The sequence below is a fragment of the Hoplias malabaricus genome, chromosome 1 (genome assembly GCF_029633855.1).
Source record: "Hoplias malabaricus isolate fHopMal1 chromosome 1, fHopMal1.hap1, whole genome shotgun sequence".
In the NCBI taxonomy this organism is placed as follows: domain Eukaryota; kingdom Metazoa; phylum Chordata; class Actinopteri; order Characiformes; family Erythrinidae; genus Hoplias; species Hoplias malabaricus.
In genome coordinates, this window is record NC_089800.1 from 23,571,499 (window position 1) to 23,597,014 (window position 25,516).

Here is a 25,516-nt window from a genome sequence, read left to right on the forward strand (position 1 = left end):
ACCTTTCCTCCATCTGCTGCCTCAAAGGCTGCTGCTCTGTTTTCTACCCAGAGAGACAAATCTCAAGTGAGAGAGAACAGGAGGGAGGGCAACAACTACGTTTATTCTGACATCCACTTTCATTTTCAGCAGACAATATTGGACAAAAAAATAGATGCTGTAGTTTTGCTGTGAGTAGCCTTTTTTACCTCATCCCAAAGAGTCAGGAGGCACTGAACCTAAGAAAACTCATAAAAATAATGAGAACATTATCAGGTTTAGGCACTTTTCTGATCATTTAAGTGATGTAGACAACATAATTCCATATCTTAGATCAAATTAAAGTTGCCTGATTTCAATAAATCTGTTAAAGCTGTGGAATTTAAATTGTCCTTGAAAAACTCATTCATTGTCTGTAACCCTTATCCAGTCCAGGGTCGCGGTGGATCCAGAGCCTACCTAGAATCATTGGGCGCAAGGTGGGAATACACCCTGGAGGGGGTGCCAGTCCTTCACAGGGCAACACACACTCACACATTCACTCAGACGGACATTTTTGAGTCGCGAGTCCACCTACCAACGTGTGTTTTTGGGCTGTGGGAGGAAACCGGAGCACCCTGAGGAATCCCACGCGTACACAGGGAGAACACACCACACTCCTCACAGACAGTCACCCGGAGGAAACTCACGCAGACACAGGGAGTACACACCACACTCCTCACAGACAGTCACCTGGAGCTGGACTCGAACCCACAACCTCCAGGACCCTGGAGCTGTGTGACTGTGACACCTACATGCTGCACCACCGTGTTGTCCCCCTAAAGCACTCTAAAACTAATTATTTTGTTCCCAGAACCGATTGCAGACCAAAATGTGCACTGCGACGTACACTCTCAGAATAATTAATATGGTAGAGATACATTATTGGCCACTAAAGATACAAACAGTGTAAATGTACATTAAAGATAAAGTAGTGGTTTTACAGTGTGCCCTAAAGGTATAGTACATTATCTTCTCCAGACGGACAACGGTGTAAACAACATAATGTATGTCCTGGAGATTAAATGGGGCGTATGAAATCAACACAATTTATAACATTTAAATTATAAAAGAATCGTAATGTACAAGGGCAGTGCAGTGGTGTAACAGCTAGTGTCACTGTCACACAGCTCCAGGGTCCTGGGGTTGTGGTTTCGAGCCACGCTCTGAGTGACTGAGGATTTTCTCCCTGTTTCTGCATGGGTTTCCTCCGAAGGTCTAAAAACACATGTTGGTGGATTGGCTTCTCAAAGCTTCCAAAGGTGTGAAGTGTGAGTGTGTCACCCTACATAGGACTGGTGCCCCCTCCAGGGTGTGTTCCTGCCTTCCACCCAGTGATTCCGGGTAGGCTCCGGACCCACCAAGACCTTGAACTGATTTGAACCTTCTATCCCACAGGTTATGCTCACCGTTACTAGTTGTATATTAGTTCATAACACAATCTTTAGTAATCCCTTAAAATAAGCCATAAACTGACAAATCCATATAAATTCCAGTAAAAACAATTCATCATTTACAAGTTAAAATGTTGTATTGGATTATCAATATTATAGGAACATTAAAAACATTATTCAGAATGTTTTACAGTCACTGGACAATTAAAGACCACAAGATTAACTCAGAGCACCGCAAACTGCACGCACCAACCAAATATAAATGCATATTGCTGATATACAGAACTGAATGTGTGAGTGAATGAATATGTTGGGGGTTTGGAAGACAGAGGGATGAAGAGGGAGGGCTTAGGAGCACAGATGCCATAGGGAAAGAGATTGGCATCATACTGGCATTGCTGGCATTTTGGTCTGGCTATTTACGGAGTAAGGATCTTCTGCTTTTAAGGTAAGCCTTCTCTTTTATAATATACATTTATATATGAATTTATGCTTAAAATATGTCAATCATAAGTTAAGATTTGATTTATAGTTTTGTACTTCTCATTTATTCTTGAGAATGATTAGCAGTGCATGAGGTGACAAAAGGGTTTTATTTTTGGTTTTTATATTTGTTAAATCAAAAGGCGAAGCCCACATGCGACTTGTAAATAAAGCCATTCCAGTGCCAACCAGTAAATGTCAAGTGATGAATATCTTATAATGGAAGATTCCAGATATTGTTTTTAAATGTGCCCATACTTTTTTTGAGTGCACCAGCATCCCGATGATGTGAAGTGATTTACATATTATTTTTAGCGTTAGTCTGCAGCAAAGTGTATTCCTACATATATTTGAATTCAGCATCAATTATGTGGCATACAAACCTTAAGGAATAGTTTTCCCTCCTTATTATCATTTAAATTCTACATTTAAATGATAAATATATAGACTGCTACATTCATTATCTAAAATGTAGGTTTGGTAACCTTAATTGCACACCACCACAGACACATAATTGCATGGTCTTTGATTGCCCTAATGACTGTATTAATTCTCTACAGTTGCATTTGTGAAATGTAAAGACATTCCTCTCACACGTACTCAATTGTGAAGTGTTAAATGTGCTATGATATACTGAACTACACAAGTGGGAGGTGCTACACACACACACACACACACACACACACACCAGATAATAAGCACACAGCAGAAACCTGCGTGTGAGAACTTGCAGTGTAGTGGTAAGTATTATCATTTATATTCTTGTTTTTTTTCTTCCTAAACCTAGTCTTTTTGTTTCTAGTTATTTGACCGAGAGACAGGATCAATGTTGTCAGTTCTTTCATTTTGCTTCTTATCATCAGAGGAGGATGTCTGGCCTGAGAGGGATAATGCCATAATGTCTGTGTTTAGTGATTTGTTTATTTGTCCATGATCTTTATTTAGGGCATTAACTGAATAGTTCAATGAGTAAGAAACTAGCATTTTACAGGTTAATCTCCCTCATGGGTATCCTGATGTTGAATAGTGAGGGTAATGCACACTGAAGGAGCTTTCAGTGCTGATACACACAGACAGTAGCTCGAATGCTCAAATAACCCAAATGTGGATAACTTTTTTCTTGTTTTATTTTAGAATTTTCTTTGTGGCTGTTTTTCTTCGGTTCCTCACAGTGCTTCCCCAGCTATTCATTATTATTTGTTGGATTTTTTTTTTTATCTTCTGAAAACAAACAGTAATTGTGATGTCTATACACACACTACAAAGGAACAAATCCATGTTGAGTCAGATATAGAATAGACGTATGTGGACTTTTGAGGTTTCCTGCTGTAGGTATGTGTGAAAATGTTGAAACACAGCAGTGTCCCTTTAAACTTTCCCAATTTACTTGTATGCTCAGATTTCCAAACCTCACTACTAGAACTTAAAAGTGACTTTCACAATTTTTTTAAAAAACTTTCTATAAAATATAGGATGGGTGGCATGGTGGCGCAGCAGGTAGGTGTCGCAGTCACACAGCTCCAGGGACCTGGAGGTTGTGGGTTCGATTCCCGCTTCAGGTGACTGTCTGTGAGGAGTGTGGTGTGTTCTCCCTGTGTCTGCGTGGATTTCCTCCAGGTGACTGTCTGTGAGGAGTGTGGTGTGTTCTCCCTGTGTCTGCGTGGGTTTCCTCCGGGTGACTGTCTGTGAGGAGTGTGGTGTGTTCTCCCTGTGTCTGCGTGGGTTTCCTCCAGGTGACTGTCTGTGAGGAGTGTGGTGTGTTCTCCCTGTGTCTGCGTGAGTTTCCTCCAGGTGACTGTCTGTGAGGAGTGTGGTGTGTTATCCCTGTGTCTGCGTGGATTTCCTCCAGGTGACTGTCTGTGAGGAGTGTGGTGTGTTCTCCCTGTGTCTGCGTGGGTTTCCTCCGGGTGAATGTCTGTGAGGAGTGTGGTGTGTTCTCCCTGTGTCTGCGTGGGTTTCCTCCAGGTGACTGTCTGTGAGGAGTGTGGTGTGTTTTCCCTGTGTCTGCGTGAGTTTCCTCCAGGTGACTGTCTGTGAGGAGTGTGGTGTGTTCTCCCTGTGTCAGCGCGGGTTTCCTCCAAGTGACTGTCTGTGAGGAGTGTGGTGTGTTCTCCCTGTGTCAGAGTAGGTTTCCTCCAGGTGACTGTCTGTGAGTAGTGTGGTGTGTTCTCCCTGTGTCTGCGTGGGTTTCCTCCGGGTGAATGTCTGTGAGGAGTGTGGTGTGTTCTCCCTGTGTCTGCGTGGGTTTCCTCCAGGTGACTGTCTGTGAGGAGTGTGGTGTGTTCTCTCTGTGCCTGCGTGGGTTTCCTCCAGGTGACTGTCTGTGAGGAGTGTGGTGTGTTCTCCCTGTGTCAGCGCGGGTTTCCTCCGGGTGACTGTCTGTGAGGAGTGTGGTGTGTTCTCCCTGTGTCTGCGTGGGTTTCCTCCAGGTGACTGTCTGTGAGGAGTGTGGTGTGTTCTTCCTGTGTCTGCGTGGGTTTCCTCCAGGTGACTGTCTGTGAGGAGTGTGGTGTGTTCTCCCTGTGTCAGCGCGGGTTTCCTCCAGGTGACTGTCTGTGAGGAGTGTGGTGTGTTCTCCCTGTGTCAGCGTAGGTTTCCTCCAGGGGACTGTCTGTGAGGAGTGTGGTGTGTTCTCCCTGTGTCTGTGTGGGTTTCCTCCGGGTGACTGTCTGTGAGGAGTGTGGTGTGTTCTCTCTGTGTCTATGTGGGTTTCCTCCAGGTGACTGTCTGTGAGGAGTGTGGTGTGTTCTCCCTTTGTCAGCGAGGGTTTCTTCCGGAGTGACTGTCTGTGAGGAGTGTGGTGTGTTCTCCCTGTGTCTGCGTGGGTTTCCTCCGGGTGACTGTCTGTGAGGAGTGTGGTGTGTTCTGTCTGTGTCTGCGTGGGTTTCCTCCAGGTGAATGTCTGTGAGGAGTGTGGTGTGTTCTCCCTGTGTCTGCGTGGGTTTCCTCCAGGTGACTGTCTGTGAGGAGTGTGGTGTGTTCTCCCTGTGTCTGTGTAGGTTTCCTCCAGGTGACTGTCTGTGAGGAGTGTTGTGTGTTCTCTCTGTGTCTGCGTGGGTTTCCTCCAGGTGACTGTCTGTGAGGAGTGTGGTGTGTTCTCCCTGTGTCTGTGTAGGTTTCCTCCAGGTGACTGTCTGTGAGGAGTGTGGTGTGTTCTCCCTGTGTCTGTGTAGGTTTCCTCCAGGTGACTGTCTGTGAGGAGTGTGGTGTGTTCTCCCTGTGTCTGCGTGGGTTTCCTCCAGGTGACTGTCTGTGAGGAGTGTGGTGTGTTCTCCCTGTGTCTGTGTAGGTTTCCTCCGGGTGACTGTCTGTGAGGAGTGTGGTGTGTTCTGTCTGTGTCTGCGTGGGTTTCCTCCAGGTGAATGTCTGTGAGGAGTGTGGTGTGTTCTCCCTGTGTCTGCGTGGGTTTCCTCCAGGTGACTGTCTGTGAGGAGTGTGGTGTGTTATCCCTGTGTCTGCGTGGGTTTCCTCCGGGTGACTGTCTGTGAGGAGTGTGGTGTGTTCTGTCTGTGTCTGCGTGGGTTTCCTCCAGGTGACTGTCTGTGAGGAGTGTGGTGTGTTCTCTCTGTGTCTGCGTGGGTTTTCCCCGGGTGACTGTCTGTGAGGAGTGTGGTGTGTTCTCCCTGTGTCTGCGTGGGTTTCCTCTGGGTGCTCCGGTTTCCTCCCACAGTCCAAAAACACACGTTGGTAGGTGGATTGGCGACTCAAAAGTGTCTGTAGGTGTGAGTGTGTGAGTGAATATGTGAGTGTTGCCTTGTGAAGGGCTGGCTCCCCTTCCTGGGTGTATTCCTGCCTTGCGCCCAATGATTCCAGGTAAGCTCTGGACCCACCATGACCCTGAACTGGATAAGCGGTTACAGATAATGGATGGATGGATGGATGGATTATTGAGGATGTTTCCTCACAATTTGCTAGATCTCTATTTCTTCTCTATACGCAAAACCAGGCCTGAGTGTAAGTAAATGGCTAAGACAAACAGTGGATCTCAGTTCGGTATCCTAGGCTCTCTCTCTCTCAGCTAACGTCAGCAAAAAGGCATTTGGAGCTTTTTGGAGTTGTCCAAACACTGAAAAGCAAGAATCAAGATGAGGTATTGTTCTATTTCTGCTCCATAGGTGGGTAATATTATTTACATTTTTTTTTGCTGTTTCAGATTATTTAAGGCGAACCTGCTCCAAATTCAAGAGTCAAATGAGTTTGAGTGTTAATTCAGTCAGTGAATAAATATATACAAACAAAAACCCACCCCCAACTCAGTATACCATTCCACCTTAAAAGACACAGAGCTATTGAATGTGAACAAACCAGAGAGAACTGCATTTCACCACATTGCCTTAAGCCTGAAGAGTTTTGGATTTTTGTGTAATATAACTGATAGAAGATATGAGGAGAAAAAAATAACATGCTAATACATAAGTTGCTGCTGAGAAGCTGTGCAAATGAGGCTTTAAGAGGTCTCCAGTGAAAAAACATATACTTCACCATGCTTTGACTTTAGAAAACCCTTCCAGCGTGCTCGTAATCATTCGATTTATCCACTCAGGGAAGATTTCTAAAGCACAATCCATATCACAAAATGTTCATCCACACATTGCCTCATTTCACATCGCTCAGGTTTGAGATGAAGTGATTATGCTGTGAAACAGTTAGATGCACTTTCTCACATTAGAGGCTTATCTCTGGCCTCTAAACCTGGTCCTGGATCAGACCTTTCACATCGGAGTCAGTCTGTTCCATGACTCGTCTTTCTCCAGATCCCTTCATCTTTCCATTTTACCACAAAACTGTCTGTTACTCCAGGAACAATCCATCAAGCCTGTCTCCCTGAACACAACAGAGGGACAATGGGCCCTTTCTCCAGCAGTGTGTATGTCTTGGAGCATGCTCTGCAGGGCACGAGCTCTGGCCCAAGACATACTGACATCATGCCCTGTACAAATGAACTGCAGTGGGTCCCTGGGATGTGGGTGCGTTGGTGTGGAGTGATGTTGCCATCATCGTAATGGTGAAGGTGAATTTATATGGACTGAGATATAAAATAAGTAAAACAAGGCAGAGACTTATAGTGCAGCTAATTTGAGATAAAAGAAAGGGGGAATTGTTGTTATTTGAAGGACAATCAGCAGTGGACATCGACTTCCCTGTGTAGTGTGGTGTCAGGCTCAAGCTGGCTTGCTCTGTTCTCCCCTTGGGCGTCCAGGACAATAGACCCTGTGTGTGGAGGCACAAGGGGCAGGGGTGTGTGTTTGTATGTGTGTGTGTGTATGCTATATGGTGGGTGTTTAAGGGTCCTGAGTGTAGCTTTCAGATCGTCATTTCACTACTGAGATGTATGTCACTATTGTCAAAGGACAAACTCCTGAATAAGTGTTGTACTGTATTATTTTATGCCACACCCACATCTGACATCACATTTGTACCATAACACCATGCAATGTATGCATCAAACCAGCTTCAAGCTTACACACATAGATCAGCCACAAGATTAAAACCACTGTCAGATAAACTGAATCAATTTAATAATCTAAAATTACCTAAATTATGCAAAATTATTTCAATGAGCACCCATTAATCTGTTATCGGTTCACTAGTTGTCCTCACTAAGACCGTGTTGGAGATGCTCCGACCAAATACAGTGTTACAATCACAGTTTGGTCCTTGTCAAAGTGATTAAGATACTTTCACTTGGTATTTATATCACCTGTTAGTGTTTTTAATATTGTGGCTGATATGGATATGGAAGACTACTATCAAGATGCATCAAAAAAAAAAGACTGTTACAGAGAATGTTTAGCTGGCTGTGAGCATGTGAGATATGAGGGAGTTGGGTATATGAGGTGCATATAAGAAAAAAAGTACAAAAGGTCTAACGCTGGTTTTCCAGACAGGTGTTGACTAATGTTAAACATTTAGAGCATGAGATTCTCCAAAAAGCTTCTGTAAAATTGAAAAATTATAATTGGTACAATAGCAGTAGTTATAATATTTGTAGAATGTAGGAGATGGAGAAACACAGTTGTCTAAGTGGTTCAGTTATAAGTCCATGAAACCAGCCTTGTGTGAATTTGTTGTGTGTTTTGTAAGATGATGCTGTTGACACATTTTTTTAAAGCTATTTTTAAATGGTCTGGAGGAACACTGTGTTGATTCTCTGTGTGAGTCACCACAACTTTCAAACCAGAGAAGTCATAAAAGAGCCGAATGTGGTCCAGGACGTTGTGTCATCTCCACCCCCTCCCCATCCACCTCAAGAAAAAATTTGTATCCATCCGCCCTCCAACTGAACAGCTTCTTGCATTCTTCTCATTCCATTCAGTCTAAAAGATGCGTATAATTTATTCTTTTTCCCTTTATCCTCTCGGTATTTTTCTTGCTTGGGTCAGTAGGCCCAGTCCACCTCTGCCTCTCTGCCCATATTTTGTTGTGCCAGGGCAACAGTGGGTCACTTTATGAATGGTCTGAGGGTCAGAACAATGCTCTGTACACTGGGGTTCTGACATTTCCATATAGAAAAGGGGTGGGGGGTGTGGAGAGAGAACGAGAGCTGGGGCGTGGTACAGAGCGAGGCAAGAGACAGAGGGAGAGAGAGATACATGTTCACTGAGGGTGGGTGGCGTAAGGGGGTGTGTGTGAGTGTGTATCAGGGTACGGCTGCTTGCACTGCTGATTAATGCTCGTTATTGGATGAGGAGAGGAGGCCTGAGGTGATTCACTGGGTGAGTCTTAATAATTGAATTAAATTTGTTTTATTCTGGTTTTGTTTAAACTTTTTATCTGTCAAACTGTTGCTCTGTTTATGTTTTCAGTGTCTGATTTAATGAAGTGAGTTCATTCATTGAATTCAGTGCATCAGATTAAATCAGAATATAAGGGATGTAGATGCTTAAGGATTGAGAATGACCAAAATGTGAAAATGGTACACTATCATCTTTAGTAACAGATTATATCCAGTAATAACAGTGCCATATTAACATTACTGGAATATTTCATTACCAATAACATGCTTGATGCCAAGACGGCTAAATGGAAAACACAAAAACTGGCATGTGACATCAAACATTAAGCCATCTGGCATGACAATACTGTCACTGTTATATTAACCAACAAAATCTGTCAGGGCAACATCTGTCAGATATAACATGGTTATTGCAGTGATAAGTTTTACCAAGCACACGTTGCTTGGTAATGGTGGCCTGTCTATATGGTTTCATCTGTAGAAATATTGAGTTTAAAAAAAAGAACCTGAAAAGATCTCTATCGGAGTCTGAGAGTGTAGCAGGTCACCTGTCCCTTGGTGTTAAGCCTGTGACTGTGCCTTGTTGTTTTGGACGGTATCTTCAGTGTGGGTGTCTTGGCACATATTTGATTCACTGGCATAAGCCCGCAGGATGTTATTGAGACAGAGCCAGAGCATGGATGCTTTGTGCTCATGCATATGTGTATGTGTGTGAGACAGAGAGAGAGAGAGAGAGATGGAATGAGCTGTTCAGGTGAAGGAAAGGGGTAGAATGGGTGGGGTCTAGGCTTCATGTGTCTCAGTCATGCAGCAATCAGCGGGGAGATTTACTTGTGTCATGGAGTGACGTGTCACTTTAGTCACTGTTCAGATTTTTCAGTATGTTTAAATTAATATATATATATATATATATATATTCATCCATTAAAAGAATTCGATGACCTGTGCTGATTGGTTTAAACCAGCTTGGTTAAGCCAGATTGGTTTCTTTGAATATTTGTAAAGTTGGTTTTACTTCTGCACGGCTCAGTAGCTGCAGAAATAAATCACACAGATTGTTTTTGCCACAAGCTTGACTGATGACTTTTATTAACAATAACAACCGCCTACATGGATTTTCCTAAGTGCACAAAAGAGGAGGAAAGTCATGCTTGTTTCCTCTGAATTGGAATGAGGCCCCTGACTATCCACCCTGAGGTGTGGGCAGGAAGCTAGTGTCCAGCATAGAGAGACTACTGAGTCCGCCATCTGCCCATATCTCACTACAAGACCATATACAGCACAGGAATAACAATGCTAACACGCTAACACAGTAAAGCTCAATGGAGGGTAATGTGTATGTGAAGGAATCTGTGATACTATTTTGTTTTCTAGGTAATTGCTTATAATGCAACACCTAGATTGTATATGTTACTTTTAAGGGAGCCTTTTTGAATGATCTTTTGTTAGCTTTTTTATTTATTTATTTATTTATTTTTTGTGAGCTGGAACTTGTTAGGTATCAAGCTGAGAATTCTTGTTAAACCACAGCAGTTCAGGATTAATATGTGAAGTGCTATATGGAGTTGTTTTAGCTTTACTGCTTGGTTTAGACTGTTTGATTTCAGAATAGCAGTTCAGCATCATGTTGCAGAATGTAGATATACACTCATTCAGCATTAAATGTTTGACAGTTTTGTTTTGTCTGGGTAAAGATTTTATATGTTATGCCCTCAAACAATCTCATAGATGAACAGAACCAGTTCATGGTAAAAATTATTTAAGACCTTAAAACCTATAAAATAATTAAACTTCATTTCATGTAAAATAATACATAAATTTAACTTTGATGTCAACAAGTATGTCATGTAAAAATGCTAGTCATTGTCACATTAAAAGATGAGACAATGTGACCTTCTGTGAAAAGCGATACAGTAATTGTACCACTTTTAACTGTGATTGTAAATTTGTCCCAGTAAAGGCCTACTCTGCCCAATAATAATAATAATAATAATAATAATAATAATTTGTAATAATTTCAGGTAAACTTTCACTAACGACATTGCTTATTGTTCACACACACACACACACACACACACACACACAGAACAGTCATGTTTTAAGACCATCTGCTCCTCTGGTAATTTTAGTGGGCACCTGTGCAGACGTATGGGGTCCACGTCACACGCTACCAACACAGCAAGCTGTGAAAAGACCTGCTCTGGAAAATCCTCTTATTCTTTTTAGCATTAAATATTTCCATTCATAGCACAGGTATCAGAATGTGTTCTTTTTCAGTATAAGGGCCTCACACCAAGGGAAATGTCGAGAGAAGAAAAATGCTTGTATTCTACACAGCAGTAGCTCCTTAATGCGGAAATAACACCCCATGCTGCTGATTCTTACTGGGGGCACTATTGTTTCCTACAAGAAGCTGTGGTGTAACTCCTGGGGCGGCAGATCTCCCTAGCTGTCACATGACATGTGTAAAATCTGCACACTCCTTCTAATTATAGAATTTGACCGGATACAGTATATTCACTGATGACACAGGGGTTCATCTGTTCATAGACACATGACCAATGCCAAGTGTCAGCTAGAGGGATATAAAGAGCCCCACCATTGGGCTGTGGGGAAGTGGCACTGTTTTTTCTTGTGATGAAGAACTAATTAGCTAATGTCAGAAACATGTTTGTGTGGTGGAATGCAATCAAATCCTCACAGCAATGTTCCAGCATCTGGTGTAAAGTCTTCCAGAGGTAAGAGGCTGTTACTACAGCAAAAGGAGACAAACAACTAGTCAATACACTGTATATTACAAGATATTTTCAATAAACCAGTGACATAATATAATCCAGCTTGTTCATAATAGGATCTTGGTTACATCACTGACTTAATGGTTAAGATCTAGAGCTCTAGAGTCTCTCTTTCTCTCTCAGTGACAGACAGAGACGTGTCATTAGGAAAAGTCATGTATCTGCTTTGTTGTGATAAGAGCCCTCTCAGAGTCGTGTGCAGCTATGTGTGTGTGGGGGGACTTTTTTTCCTGTGTGTGGGAAGCTGTGGCATGTTGTGTGACATGAATTACACAGGCTCACTGTTGTGTTACACTCTCACTGATCTCCTTCCATCTCCACCACATAAGGCAGCTGTTCACTTTCTGCCCTCTGCTCAGACTCTCCAGCAGTTTAATTGTTCCAGTGCTAAGATAAAAGTTTCACTTTTTTAACATCTTTATACTTTGCAAAACATTCACGATGTACAGACATATAGAAATGCTTCTCCTTTAAGGTTATTATTCACTTTCGTGACCTCTACCTGCAGTGCTTACCCTTAGCTTCCTGTTACAAAGATGAACTATGACACTATGGCTCTTTGTGTGTGTAACTCTGTCAGAAAAACTCTCACTGTGGTGGTACCCTCAAGGGTCCAGTACCTTTAATTAGGGAATGTAATTGTACCTTATTTTGTTATAACTCTCGATTTTAAATAGTGTTGATTTCTTATGCCCCATTTAATCTCTAGGACTTACAATATGTAGTTATTTTTTACACAGTTCTATAAGGAAAGTTTACACATATTCATCTCTCCTTCTGAAGAAGAGAATATAATGTATTTTTAGGGAACAAAAATGGACTTTAAAACCACTGCTATACCTTTAAAGGTGCATTTAGTGATCACCCTTTTTTTCTGACACTATAGTGAAGAGTGAAAGAGCAAAAGAGAATGCAACTGCATTCAGAACAATAAACTCTATAAACTCCTAGCATAAATATAGTATGGGTATGAAACTGTATACACTGTCTGGCTTTTACTTTTACTGCTTTAAATGACACACATTTCAACAGAAAAAAAACATCACTGGGATTCCACTGAAGCAACACTTTTGGTTCCATAAAGAACCAGTTTGTGAATTGCTCTTTAAAAGGTTCTTTTTTGTTTGTGTGTTTAATGAATGACTGAGATGAGCATGAAGAATAATTTTCAAATTTTACCCTCCCTCATGTAATTCAAAGTCCTCATAGTCTTTTACCCAAAACCCTTCCCAAAATGCTGCTGCAGCAAATGGGCACAAATGACCTGTTAACACATTTAATTTCAGGTGGGATGTAAACAAACTCTTGGTCATGTGTCTAGGAACAAATTGTCAACCGTAATTATTCTGACTTTGCACTAGAAGTGGAAGGGAAATGTGGTAAAGGCCAATGTATTCTCCAGGAATGCGGCTTTGATGAGGGACCAATGTGGAAAGTGGACTGACACACATTATCACAGAGTGGAATGTTCGGTGTGGGTTTGAAACTTGGTGATAAATGTCTGCATATTCACGACTGCCCACCATACACATTCACAACAGTTCATAGCTAATGCAGCCTTTATCCTTCCCCATCATCTATCCCTGACTCTTTGTCTCCCTCCGTCTCTCCCTGTACCTCAGCAGTGGTCTTGAGGAGACGTGGAACTGGACGAGCTGTGCTGTGGGATTTAGAAGGCCAGGCCTGGGTGAGCTGGAGCTGGTATGAGGCAAGTGCTTCGCTGATGATGTGAGACTTGTTTGTCTGCTGTGAATGCTCTGTTTGTTTCACTGGGGCATTGTCTCACTGCCTGAGCTGCTCTAACGTTATCTCTCCTGCTACGATCTCCATATGTATGATGTGTGGATTTTACACTGCCTCGATCAACTGGCTTTAGGAAAAGTAGTCATTGTAATTTATAGTAATTGATATTAATAGGGTTTTCATATTTTTTGACATGATACTGTAATGGACTTTTTAATATTTGCAAAAGTAAGTTATTATTTCAATCTCATAATATACAGTCATCGATTAAACATTTTTTTAAATCCATATGTCTAAAGAGCATTTAGGAATCTTTATTTTGAACTAAAGCTAAGTGATTCATTGTTTTTTTATTTAGAAATAGCAATTTGAGAGTCCAATTTTCAAATCACATGAGCTGCACTTTTAATTACAGACTACATTATATAGAACAATGTCTTAACAAAATATAAATGGGGCAATTTAGGTCATAAATAACACATTTATGTTAATAAACGGCAATTAAACACTGTGCTGATGACAACAACCACAACTATAGTTTGGCACTCTACATTCAATATTTAAAATTAAAGCCTATGATTTTCTTGGTTATAAAAATAGTCACCTTAAGTCACAAAAATGGTCAGAAAAATCCCAAATAGGTATTACCTCAAATCATTCAGCCCTAGTCTAAACTGATCTAAAGGTTTGGTCAATTTTTCTTGGCAAGCAGAATTGTTAGAGGATTTCCAACCTGGCTTTCACCATTATGTGAGACATACTCAAATGACTTTGTTACACTAATGAAAACGTTTGTAGACACCTGCTCATCCAAGGTTTCTTGGGAAATGAAGAGTATTAATACAGAGTTTGCCCACTTTTCCTGTGGTTCCAGCATATAGTCAGAGAAAACACTCTCTGGTGAAAAAACAAATGTAATATGAACCCTATGTATATAGCTATCAAAGATAAACATACACAATAAAGAATTATTTAAGCTTTTTAGTTTATATTTGTTGATCTAATGCATTATTATTTGATGTGAAACCTACAAAAACATTGAAAAGCTATAAATCAATAATAGGAATATGTTTTTGCTGATGACTCATATTTTTCCGCCCAGAGAACGTCATGTGAGTCAAAACGAAACTGAAAGTAAACACTTTTTCTTGTTCCTTTGCAGCGTCTTCTTTTCTGATTATAGTGAATATGATTAGAATATTTCATGACGAACATGACACACAAATGTTGAAGGAGCACCTTGATTTTTAGGTGTTTTTTCACACTGGATTACTCCCAGAGGCCTCACAGCACCGCGATAAGAGCGCAATTTTTCAGAAACGGTATAATCTGCGCTTTCTAACGGTTTACGGAGCTCACAGACGCATTCAGCCATTCAAAACTTACAAAGCTGATTATATAAGTTATAAGGTATTACTTAATACCATTACTGTAACTTTAAGAAGAACATTAAAACTGTACAGTACCTATAATTATTAATTATTTTTTAGCTTTAGACGTGGCTTTGAGTCTAGACGTGAGTGCACATTAAAATGAGTGCACTCATGTCCTAGTCTCTGATTTTATATTTACATTTGTTTGGCTTATGTATCTAAACCCTATTTTCTATAGAATTAAATGGGTTGGTTTTGTTACAGTGTATTGTAGAGGGAATTGTTTAAAATCTGACATGAATTTTGATTAATTCAGAACACAGCTCTGGCTGAAACACTTCTTACAGCTTCAGCACGAATGGATGAAGCTAAAATGCTGCATGCTGAATAGGTGGATGTATTGAAATATTTAGATGTCCTGGGTGTGACAGCATAAAAAATTATTTAAATTGACTGACTGTTTTGAATTGTTTAGCTTCCACATATGGGCTGTAAAGAATGGGGAACAATTGACACTCTTTGAAATGCACTAGTCCAGGTGTATCAACATTTAAAAAAAAAAAGTTAAATGGGCATCTTAAATTAGAATTGCATTATTTTGTCTGGCTTATGCGACCTCCTGTCATTTTGTCTGTGATAAGACCTGCTTCTTCTGTGGCTATTTGTAAATGAGCATCCACTGGAGTTTCATTCCCTACTCTCCCTTCCAAAAATGAACAAAAGTTTTCCTCCTTTTTCCACTGCATGAGGCTTATGATCTTAAGGGAGTCAAACATGGGAATCAGAGAGATTTCTCCAACAATCCGTTCCAAGGCCCACCATCTGTGGCCCCCTTCTGCTCTTAAGAGTGCTTAAAGAACTTGTGTTTATTACACATGCACAAACACACACACAGAGGGAGAGAGAGAGAGAGAGAGGAGGAAGAACAGAGATGGATGAAGACAGAGAGGCAAATAAATATAAGAAATGTGAAGTAAAAAGAAGGTATATACTAAGAAAAAAAGAAAGGAAGAAAGAAAGAACGAGAACATGCATGACATAAAGCGGGGGGCTCTCTGTGACAGCACGGGTCCTCAGCCCGTAAATAAAATAAACAGAAGCATTTGGTGATGGCATGCTGTTGTGGATAATGACCTCTGAATGATGTGTCACTCTACCAAACAGTGCAGCAGTATTTGTGTGAGAGAGACGCCGAGGCTGACGTTGTGCTGTTATAATGAGCAATTCTCTTCTCCCACACACTGCAGCTCTGTGGGAAACAGGTGCTGACTGTCTGATGTATATGTGCCTGCAAGAGTGTGTGTTTGCTGCTGGTGAGTAAAGCTAATGTCTCTGGCTGATCCTGATCTTATTTGTTTATTTATTTAGGTCATAAGGGCAGCTGAGCGGACCGAGAGAGAGAGAGAGAGAGAGAGAGAGAGCGCACCAGCTGGAGTGAGAAAGAGGGCGAGAGAGAGAAGACAGAGTCAGTGCCCATCTGACTCTCATCCAAAAGTTTAAGGTGATTTTCAACATCTAACACTACACAGTGATTTAATTTGTTTCAGTGATCTCAATACCACCTGCAATAATTTTGTTTTGGAGGCAGCTGTGGTTTTAAAGTTCCACAATCCATCCCTAGGACCAGCAGGAATAAATGGGTGTAGGGGAGTGTAGGAACTGTGCTTTCCTCTCCCTAAATATGCATGGCTAAAGTGACCTTGTGCAAGGCAACTAACCCCCAGCTGCTCCCAAGACACTACAACTGACAGCCAGCTGCTTGTGTGTTCACTAGTGTGTGTGTGTGTGTGTGTGTGTGTGTGTGTGTGTGTGTGTGTTCACCCCCTAGGTTAAACGCAGAAACTAAATTTCCCCAAAGTATCACTTCTCCTTATAATTATTATTGTCATGTTACGCATCATTGAACATTATTTCACAAAATAACAATAATAACATCTGTTCGCTGTGAGGTAATGAGGTAATGTTGAAGAGGAATTTATTTCAAGTCTTAAAGTCTTATTAGGCATAGAGGCCTACAGTACCAGTCTGAAAACTACATTCATTCATTCATTCATTATCTGTAACCGCTTATCCAGTTCAGGGTCGCGGTGGGTCCAGAGCCTACCTGAAATCATTGGGCGCAAGGCAGGAATACACCCACATTCACACCTACGGACACTTTTGAGTCGCGAATCCACCTACCAACATGTGTTTTTGGACTGTGGGAGGAAAGTTTCTTGGAATAAATTATTTTATATTCACTTCTATTGAAAGTTATGAAGGTTTTTTCCTGCTCCTGTACAATTACTATTTTGGGAGATGTTTTTTTATGTTTTTTATTGGACAGCAATCAAATATAATCACATTTAAAAAATGATGTTGGCGACACACTCCAAAAAACAGAAAGAGGCATGTTTACCACTGTGTTACATCATCTTTCCTTTTAATTATGCTGCTTCGTCATTGACATTGAAAATGTTCTGTTGGAACTATTTGATGATTCTCTCATCAAGTTCGGCATAAAGTGATGAGCATCAATTTTTTTTGCTTGCAAAGGCTAAGAATTTAGTGAAAGCTTGTTTTATGGTATCAACCAGTGTGACATGAAATTCTTATAAACTTTTCACTTTCATTTTCCACGGTCCAAACATTTTTGGAATGTGTTCCAGGCGTTAAATTTAACATTTGCTTATATTTACAAAACACAATGAAGTCGTGCAGTGAAAACATTAGAAACATTTTTTTGCACATTTGTCAGTTAGATTAAGGTTCAAGATTTATACAAAGGTTCAAGTTTTATTTTTTTGACCACAAAGGTGGACTGGCATTTAAAGAGGATATAGCAATAGACCCTGAATATTCAGTAAAATGAATTAGATCAAGTGGTCATTATTATTTAGAAAAAGTCAGGACAGGTAGAAAACCCTACTAAGCTTGAGTGTCCAAAATCATCCCAAACATACAGCAACATTTTAGCTTCATCTGTTGTTATGATGAGTAATGAATTTATAAACTCTTTTAAGGTTAATGGTCTAAAGATCAACAGAGACAATGAAGTGCTTGGAGCTGCTGCTGCCTTTACTGCTGCTTGTGAGAGGTAATAAACTGTTTATTTGCTGTGGTGTGTAGCAAATACTATTAATATTTAACTGAGACAAAGACCTTTTTACTAATCTCTCTGGTCTCTGTTTTGTTACAGATATAAGTGCTCAGTGGACTGTATGGATGCCCAGGGATATCTCAGCCATGACCAACTCCTGTGTGGTGATCCCATGCACATTTATATACCCCGCTGCAGTCAAGCCTTATCGGGGCATCCACGGCATCTGGTATTTTGGCCAACCATACCCACAGCTCTTCCCTCCAGTAGTTTATAAATCTCGCACAGAAATTGTGCATGAAAGCTACAAAGGCCGGACCAAACTCTTGGGTGACTTGTCACAGAAGAACTGCACACTGCAGATAAACAACCTTGGAATGGAGCTTTCAGGGAGGTACTACTTCAGAGCAGACCTCGGAGGAGCAAATATCTACACCTACCCAGACTTCACAGAGCTCAAAGTGTTGGGTATGTGCTCTAACTTCAACTTGGCAGGAGACAGATTGTTGATTCAAGTGTATACAACAATCTATATACAATGGTTTGATTCAACCTTCCAAGATGCCTGGCTGTAAATGGCTTTATTCATATTCTTACGTTGTCACAGTCAGGACAAAATCTTGGATGAAGTTAACAGGGGAATGAACATAGCTTCATTTCCATTAATGTATGAAACAACATTGTTCCAGGACCAATGTGCTACAAAAACGATCCATACAAGACTACATACATTTCCTGAGTGCCAACATGATTATGATCATAATTTGGAATGAGTGACTGAAAAAAGTAATTTCTTTTTGAACCAGTTACATTGGTCTGGTCATAATTTCTTGCTTGAGAGCGGCATTCTTTGCAACACACTGCTTACTTTAATCTACTGGCCATTATAACGAACATCTGAGCTAGGCTTTAATGTCAAAGAATTTGATTTTAACAATCCTAATCTGCTACAGCTAATATGGTGCTAGTGTACATTGGGAATTCTAGATAAACCCTGGACAATCAGTCCTTGTTAAAGATGTTTTAGGTTTAATTTGAAGCTGGTGACAAATAAACATAAGACCTTAGCAATGGGAGACATAGTGTAGCTATATCCATCAAGATAACACTGAGCAAAATCCTCATAATTTTCATTGGGTGTATTATGGTATAATATTTTTGCATTAAATCAACACTGAACATCACACAATATTTGCAGTGTTTTGGTATGAAATGACAGACGTGAATAAGATATTTCCAGTAATGACTAAGCCTTCTCTGAAGTTTCACTGTAAACATTTAGCCAATGATTCAATGTTGAAATAACATACCTGACTGCCGTAGAATCAAGAATCAAGAATAAATCAACCATTCTTTTAGAGGTCCATTGACATAGAAAATAGGTAGAACAAAAAGGCCTTAACGTTCTTTTTTAAAATGCATTTTTATGGTGTTAGCATCTTGTCCCAGTAAAAAAAAATCCCAATCAATTGTCTATTCAACTAATTGTCTGTGTCCATTGATGGTGGTTTATCTACTTGTTGAACCGACTTTGGAACTAGTTTGTGTGTTACTGTGAAGATCATTGTGTCTGTGATGATTTATATCAGAACCAATATGTTAGAAACTCTTGACTTATGGCTATTACAGCATTCTGCTCAAAGGAGTGTTTTATTTTATCGACAATGAAAAATGATGATGCCAGAAAAAGTGTAAATTCAGTTGTTGTCTGCTTCTTTCTTAGATCAGCCCAACATTGACATCCCTGCAGAGATAGTCAGTGATATGAGCTTGGACTTGACTTGCTATGCTCCAGACAACTGCCCAGAGATGAGTCCAGAGATCCACTGGATGTACACAGACTACCTGCCTGAACCTCTCTTCACCTCCAGCTATGAGGAGGACAGCAACACAGCTGTGCTAGCCAGCACACTGACCTTCACGCCCAGACCTGTACATAATGGGCAGCTGCTGGGCTGCAGGGTCCACTACCCCAACACCAGTTTTGTCTATGAGCGCATCATCACTCTGGACGTCAAGTGTAAGCTATAAAAATAATTAATATTTCTTCTAACACGGGCTGTCCAATTATTAACACTGTAATGGATATTGCTCTATAGTACTCAGAAGCACCAAAAATTGTAGTGTAATATAAAAGTAATCAAAGACATCAGAAAATGTAATTATTTGCAAAACATCAAAACTAAATAGATCATGATTGCTTTGTGAATTCACCCCAGATATCCACACCACACCATATTTCAAATATATGATTATTTCTCAGAGTTAGTATTCGAGGGCTAGTTTAGATCATTCAAAAAATATTCAAAGCCTATAAAATGATGCTCAGGACATCTCTACCTCACATAGAAGCAGCTTCCGAAACAAACCCAAAACAGACACAGTTCTTGACCTTGAGCTTGGTGCTGGAAACTGGGATGGAGGGAGTGATCAGCTACAGATCGGATTATCGGAATCTCTGGTATAAATATGGGATCGGAGACCAGCCGATGCTCCTTCCATCTGGTTGATGAGTAAGAGCAAATCTGTGACTTGAATTATGTGAGCCAAAGTCTTGTCACATGTGCTACAATGAGAACATATCATCAGTCCGGCTTTAAAAAAAACTGACGCAGATAAAAAAAAATGTTTTTCAGTTTGTCAGTCTTATACAATGTACTTCACAGAGCAAGCAACACAAGGAATTATATAAAGATTAACTTGATCTAAAACAGTCAGTATCAAAAGAAAGTAGAAGAAGTGAAGGTGGAGAAAGCTGCACCAAGCTTAGGCCAGGAAACATCTGAGAGATATCAAACATGGCAGCAGCAGCCAAAGCAATATATATCACATGCAGAGTGTTTAAAATAGCCGTATTCAATAACCAGCCAGAAAACTGAGCTGATCTGTCAAAACCTTGATCGTTCCACCTCTAATGTATATAAAGCTTAGCAAAGCTCACATGGCTCTTACTCATAATAAACAACTGAGCATTTGAAAATCCCATCTGTGCTGTGTTCCAGCTGGTCAAGTTCCCAGGGAGATTACCCACCTTGGCAGGATTAATAATGTGAAATTATTTTGAGTGAAATGTATCAAAAGTGAAGACTGTGGACTTACTCGGTTAGTTCAACAACACCACTTGGACTTCATGTATTCTGTAATCGCCATTTGTCTCCTCAACTGTAGACCCCCCTCGCACAGTGTGGGTGAACGTATCTCAGGAGGTCATGGAGGGCAGTTCTGTGGTACTGCACTGCGATGTGGACAGCAACCCAGTACCAAGGGTTTCATGGCATTTTGGAGACGAGGAGCTGTTGTCAGAGACAGCGTCAAATGCTTCATTGTATCTGGAGTCTCTCACTCCTGAGCAGGAGGGTGTTTACACCTGTGTAGGTGACAATGGATACGGGATGATGAACACCTCCATGTACCTGGCTGTGAGGTGTAAGTATGTTCTTCTTGTTAAAGTCTGCAAATTTTGGATTCTTGTTCATCCATTTATCCATTCATCCATCTCAACCCATTCATACATCCTGCAAACCCATCCATTCATACCTTCCTTACAACCTATTCATGCCTTTATCCCTCCCTCCACCTGTTTAACCTATCCCTCCGTATTCACCTATTAATCAATCATTCAACAACCTCCCAATCTTTACCTTCATTTCAAGTCACACATCCAGCCATGCATTCATCCCTCTAAACTCATTCATACCACCCTCCTAACCCATTTATCTCTCCCTCCATCCATTTAACCCATCCCACTCATCCATCCATCCATTGTGCATCCCAATCCCATCAATACATCCTTCCATCTAAAGCCCATCCCAACCATCCTTACCTCTCTCGCAAACCATTTATCCATTTCCTCCTTCTGCCTGACTGATCCGTCTATCCCAGTTCAGTCATCAGTCCATCATCAGTCCTTCCCAATCAACCTATCCAGACTTCTGTTCATAACGCCCAGTTCATTCATACATGCCTACACATGTAATTATTCATCACGACCATCCATCCATACACTCATGCCAACACAGTAGTCTAGGGACTCCAACTGTTTCTGTTTCTGATCCTTATTTGTCTGGATAATCTTTTTCCGTAGATCCCCCCAGGGAGCCGTGGGTGAATAATTCTGTGACGGTGCAAGAGGGCTCCTCGCTGGCACTTCACTGCAGCACTCAGGGCAATCCTGCTCCCACACTCACTTGGCTTAAGGATGGAGAACTGGTGGGAACTATTACAGCTGAGGAAGTGTCTATACTGGAGCTCCTGGAGATCACACCCCAAGTGGATGGCATATACCGCTGCCTAGCTGAGAACGAACATGGCCGCGCCAGCAGCTCTCTGAACATCACTGTAGAGTGTGAGATCTGATAATGAGACTTATCATTATTACCCTGAACGTTAATAGGAATAATTCCTGTAGACATATTTGCGTTAACCCTCTAAAATAAAGCATAGAAAAAAATATTTTTTTATATTATATTTCATTTTTTCAAAACATTCATTAACTGTGTTTGGTAGAAAAAATTGAATCATTTTCATTTCTTTTCCCATGTCTCTGTAGTTGGCCCCGTTCTCATGGAGGACTCAAAGTGCACGATAGTGAGAGAAGGTGTACAGTGTGTCTGTATAGCCTCAGGAAACCCTGAACCTTCCATCGAATTCTACCTGCCTGACCTCAACATCACTATTAATGAGACAAATGACCGTTTCAAATTCTTCACACATTCAGACGGCTACACATCCACTGGCATGATCAAACTGCAGGAAAAAGGGGAAAGGGGCAACAACGGACGGACGGCGGTTCATGTACACTGCAGCATCAGCAACATATATGGCACAGAGACCATCCGGCTGGAGCTGCAGCAAGAGAGTGGGTTCATTAGCTCTACCCATTAACACCTACCACTGATATAGTCAACCAGCCAAGGTGTTTTCTGTCCAGATTTTATATCTACTGCAGCAAACACTAAAAGCCAATACTCTCCAAAACTAAGAAAACCCCAAGAACTTTATTCAGTTTACAGCTTACAGCAGAGTAAAACTCATTATAGACAGTGTAAATAATGGAAACTTGATTGGATTGCAGCCTTTATGCATTTCACTTATCAAATCAAGGTTTAACATTAGTTATAAATTATAGTAAAATAACAATCCAAATCAAGAGTATTCAAATTTACTATGAATTCCTTCTGATCCAAACAAGTGTGTGTTACGGTTTAGAAAAGTACATGATGGCTGTGATAGTGGGAACCATCGGAGGAGTGGCAGTCATCGCTTTTATCATCGCAGCTGTAAGATACGTGGGACAAAACAACAAAAAGTGAGTAGCTTCAAATACACATGAGACAGAGCTGGTTAATGTGGGGAAACAAGGAAACACCCAAGCCTAGTCATCCATTCTCAATGTGTTTTCTTTTGGCATTTGCTCTATAAGCCATAACCCATTCACAGATGAAACAATTGGATCAAATGGTAAGATGGTACATGTGCTACAAGTAGGCAACCCAAATGACACTGTTGGCCATGATGTGGATTCCAGATGACCGGACTAACATGACCGATTCAATTGCCCCTCCATTGCTTTCTAGCTTCAAAACACTAAGCTATGCAAAACAAAAGGCACTTAACCTCAAGTGTTTCAGCAAACATCCAACCACTATTTTATTTCTCCCAAAGGAAAATATACATTTCCATCAATTATAAAAAGAAAACAATTCAATCGCAAAAGCCTCTTGGTTAAGGAGGCGAAAGCGATCCCCTTTTATTAAAATGGATGCCCAGGCTTACAGTGTTGCCCTGAGCTAGTCAATAGCATCATTCCGTGTGAGACAGAGTCTGATCCTCTGACTCCACCCTCCAGAGAGAATGGCAACCCTGGGCAGGACGTGGGATCTAGAGTGGAGAATCCCTCCATGTTCTACAGCGCAGTCAAGAAGGACAAACAAAGTCTCAGGAAAAAAGTGGTGAGATATTATGACGATGAATGATATATCCTACTATTATAATAATATTTTTACATGTACACTTGTGATTAGAGTGGTTTTTGCTGATGTCTTGGGGTTGTCAGATGCTATGCAATCATTGCGACAAGATAATCACATTCAACCCATCACCACCACTTAATCTCTGTTTGCACAAATGGAAAGTGGGTTGTAAAAAAGTTTATTAACATTTGGGTGGGGAAATGAATCAATGCTCTTAGTTATCCATTGAAAGAATTTGATTCTCAAAATATCATAACCAGAATGTGTTTGAGACACATTGCAGTTGGAAATTTCTCCACTAAGGGGTGGTATAATCTTTCATTATGTACCAAATAAGAATGAATGTTTGCAATCACAACTTCCAGAAAGAGCAGAGTAGTGTATTTGTTTCAGTATTATTATATTTCATTACAAATTGTCATTAAATATTTTAAATACTAGGTATCCCCCACTTTGTGATGAAGAAATAATCTCATAGACTAAAGAAATAAAAAACTATATTTTGAGGAAAACATTATTATAATAATTTGTCACACCCCTGATTTAATTTTGAATTAAATTGTTACAACTTTAGAAATACCTACCCCTACTCAACATGACAGACTACAGTACTTTACACTCTTACACTATACACTGTACTGATACATCCTGAAAACAGCAGCATATTGTATTTGTCAGTAAACCAGTTTTACATGGTGAAGTGTACACAGAGATATTTGCATGCTATGTGTGGATGGTAGTTTATGAAAAGGGACATAGTGGGGCCTTAGCTTCAAAGCATTTCCTGACTGTTCTCTCCTCCTTCCTTCATCGCTTTTCTGCATTCTCTGTCTCTTTTTCTTCCTCCTTAACTTAACAGCTTAAGACTGAGCTGCTGGGCTCTAAGTTTAATTCCATCCTAGAGGAGAGCACGGTAAGGCTGCAACTTAAGACCAGCTCACAAATCAATGATTGGGGTACAAGTTTTGTCCTAAACAACACGGAAAGCAAACAATAGCACAGTGAAAAGTCTTCCTTAAGAAGCAGTTTTCTTTGTGTCTCATTCATTGTGTAACTTTGCTTTAATGAGACTTCCTACTGCCAATGCTAACAGAATATCATGCTTGCTTACTTTGCTTATGCTGTAGATAACTAACAACCTGCCATCTTATGTGACTGTTTAAAGGGAAGTTCCATCAATTAATAAAAGTTTCTGCATAATGAAATGATTAAAATGTAAACAAAGTCATTCAGTGTAGACTGACTGTACTCAGTTTTACATACTATTCCCAAGTCATGACCAATCACAGTGATGGTGAAAACAACCAGACATCTTAAAAGTCCTGAAAGCTAACTCACAAAAAGCTATAAATAGAGGTGTAATAATGTATGTACTATGCTTACAATTTGAATAGATTTGATTCAACATTCGGGATTCATGATTAAATTTTCTCACAATATTTTAAACAAAATGACTAATTTATTCTCTAAATGTATAAACAACGAAAACTGTTTGTGTGGAGTCCTCTCACTTTCCTCATATTCTCCAGTTTCGGTCCTCTCAATACTGCCTAATTCTAAAAATAATATATGATCTTCACCATTTTCATTGTGACTATACTGCCATCAGGAGTAAAACACGTCACTGATAAAGACTGCTCCATAGGTGGGAAATATTATTTTTTGCTGAAAATGGAGCTTACTCTAAATTTCGAAGAGTGCTAACTGCACGAATGTGATAACAGCCAAAAATGCGTTAAAAACCCTGAAAGAACTCAATTTACAAATACGTTTCTGTGGTAATTCAATTGATGAAAAAACGTACAGACAAACTGCGCTTCTGAACGTAAACAAACCAGAGAACCACGTTTCCCCACAGTCGTAGACGTTGCCTTTAAGTGTTTAACACTAGAACCCTTTATACCGAAACCCAAAAACCACAGG

At 40.5% G+C, this 25,516-nt stretch overlaps 1 protein-coding gene across 7 annotated transcripts in view; it reads left to right on the forward strand.

Annotated features, from left to right (window-relative positions):
- Positions 1–1,841: 1,841 nt before the first annotated feature.
- mag (myelin associated glycoprotein) overlaps positions 1,842–25,516 on the forward strand; it is a 29,015-nt gene continuing 5,340 nt past the window's right edge. The window contains exons 1-12 of one of the 7 annotated variants that reach the window (XM_066659611.1): positions 1,842–1,860; positions 13,049–13,134; positions 15,911–16,043; positions 17,545–17,618; positions 17,721–18,089; positions 19,345–19,641; positions 20,790–21,047; positions 21,706–21,966; positions 22,171–22,479; positions 22,830–22,929; positions 23,470–23,572; positions 24,453–24,506. In XM_066659611.1, coding sequence (XP_066515708.1) covers positions 17,573–17,618; positions 17,721–18,089; positions 19,345–19,641; positions 20,790–21,047; positions 21,706–21,966; positions 22,171–22,479; positions 22,830–22,929; positions 23,470–23,572; positions 24,453–24,506 — 1,797 coding nt within the window. In that variant the 5' untranslated portion in view covers positions 1,842–1,860; positions 13,049–13,134; positions 15,911–16,043; positions 17,545–17,572. Of the gene's footprint in view, positions 1,861–8,489; positions 8,612–13,048; positions 13,135–15,910; positions 16,044–17,544; positions 17,619–17,720; positions 18,090–19,344; positions 19,642–20,789; positions 21,048–21,705; positions 21,967–22,170; positions 22,480–22,829; positions 22,930–23,469; positions 23,573–24,452; positions 24,507–25,516 lie in introns of those variants that run through there. The other 6 variants (XM_066659602.1, XM_066659629.1, XM_066659620.1 and 3 more) reach the window with 6 other exon arrangements.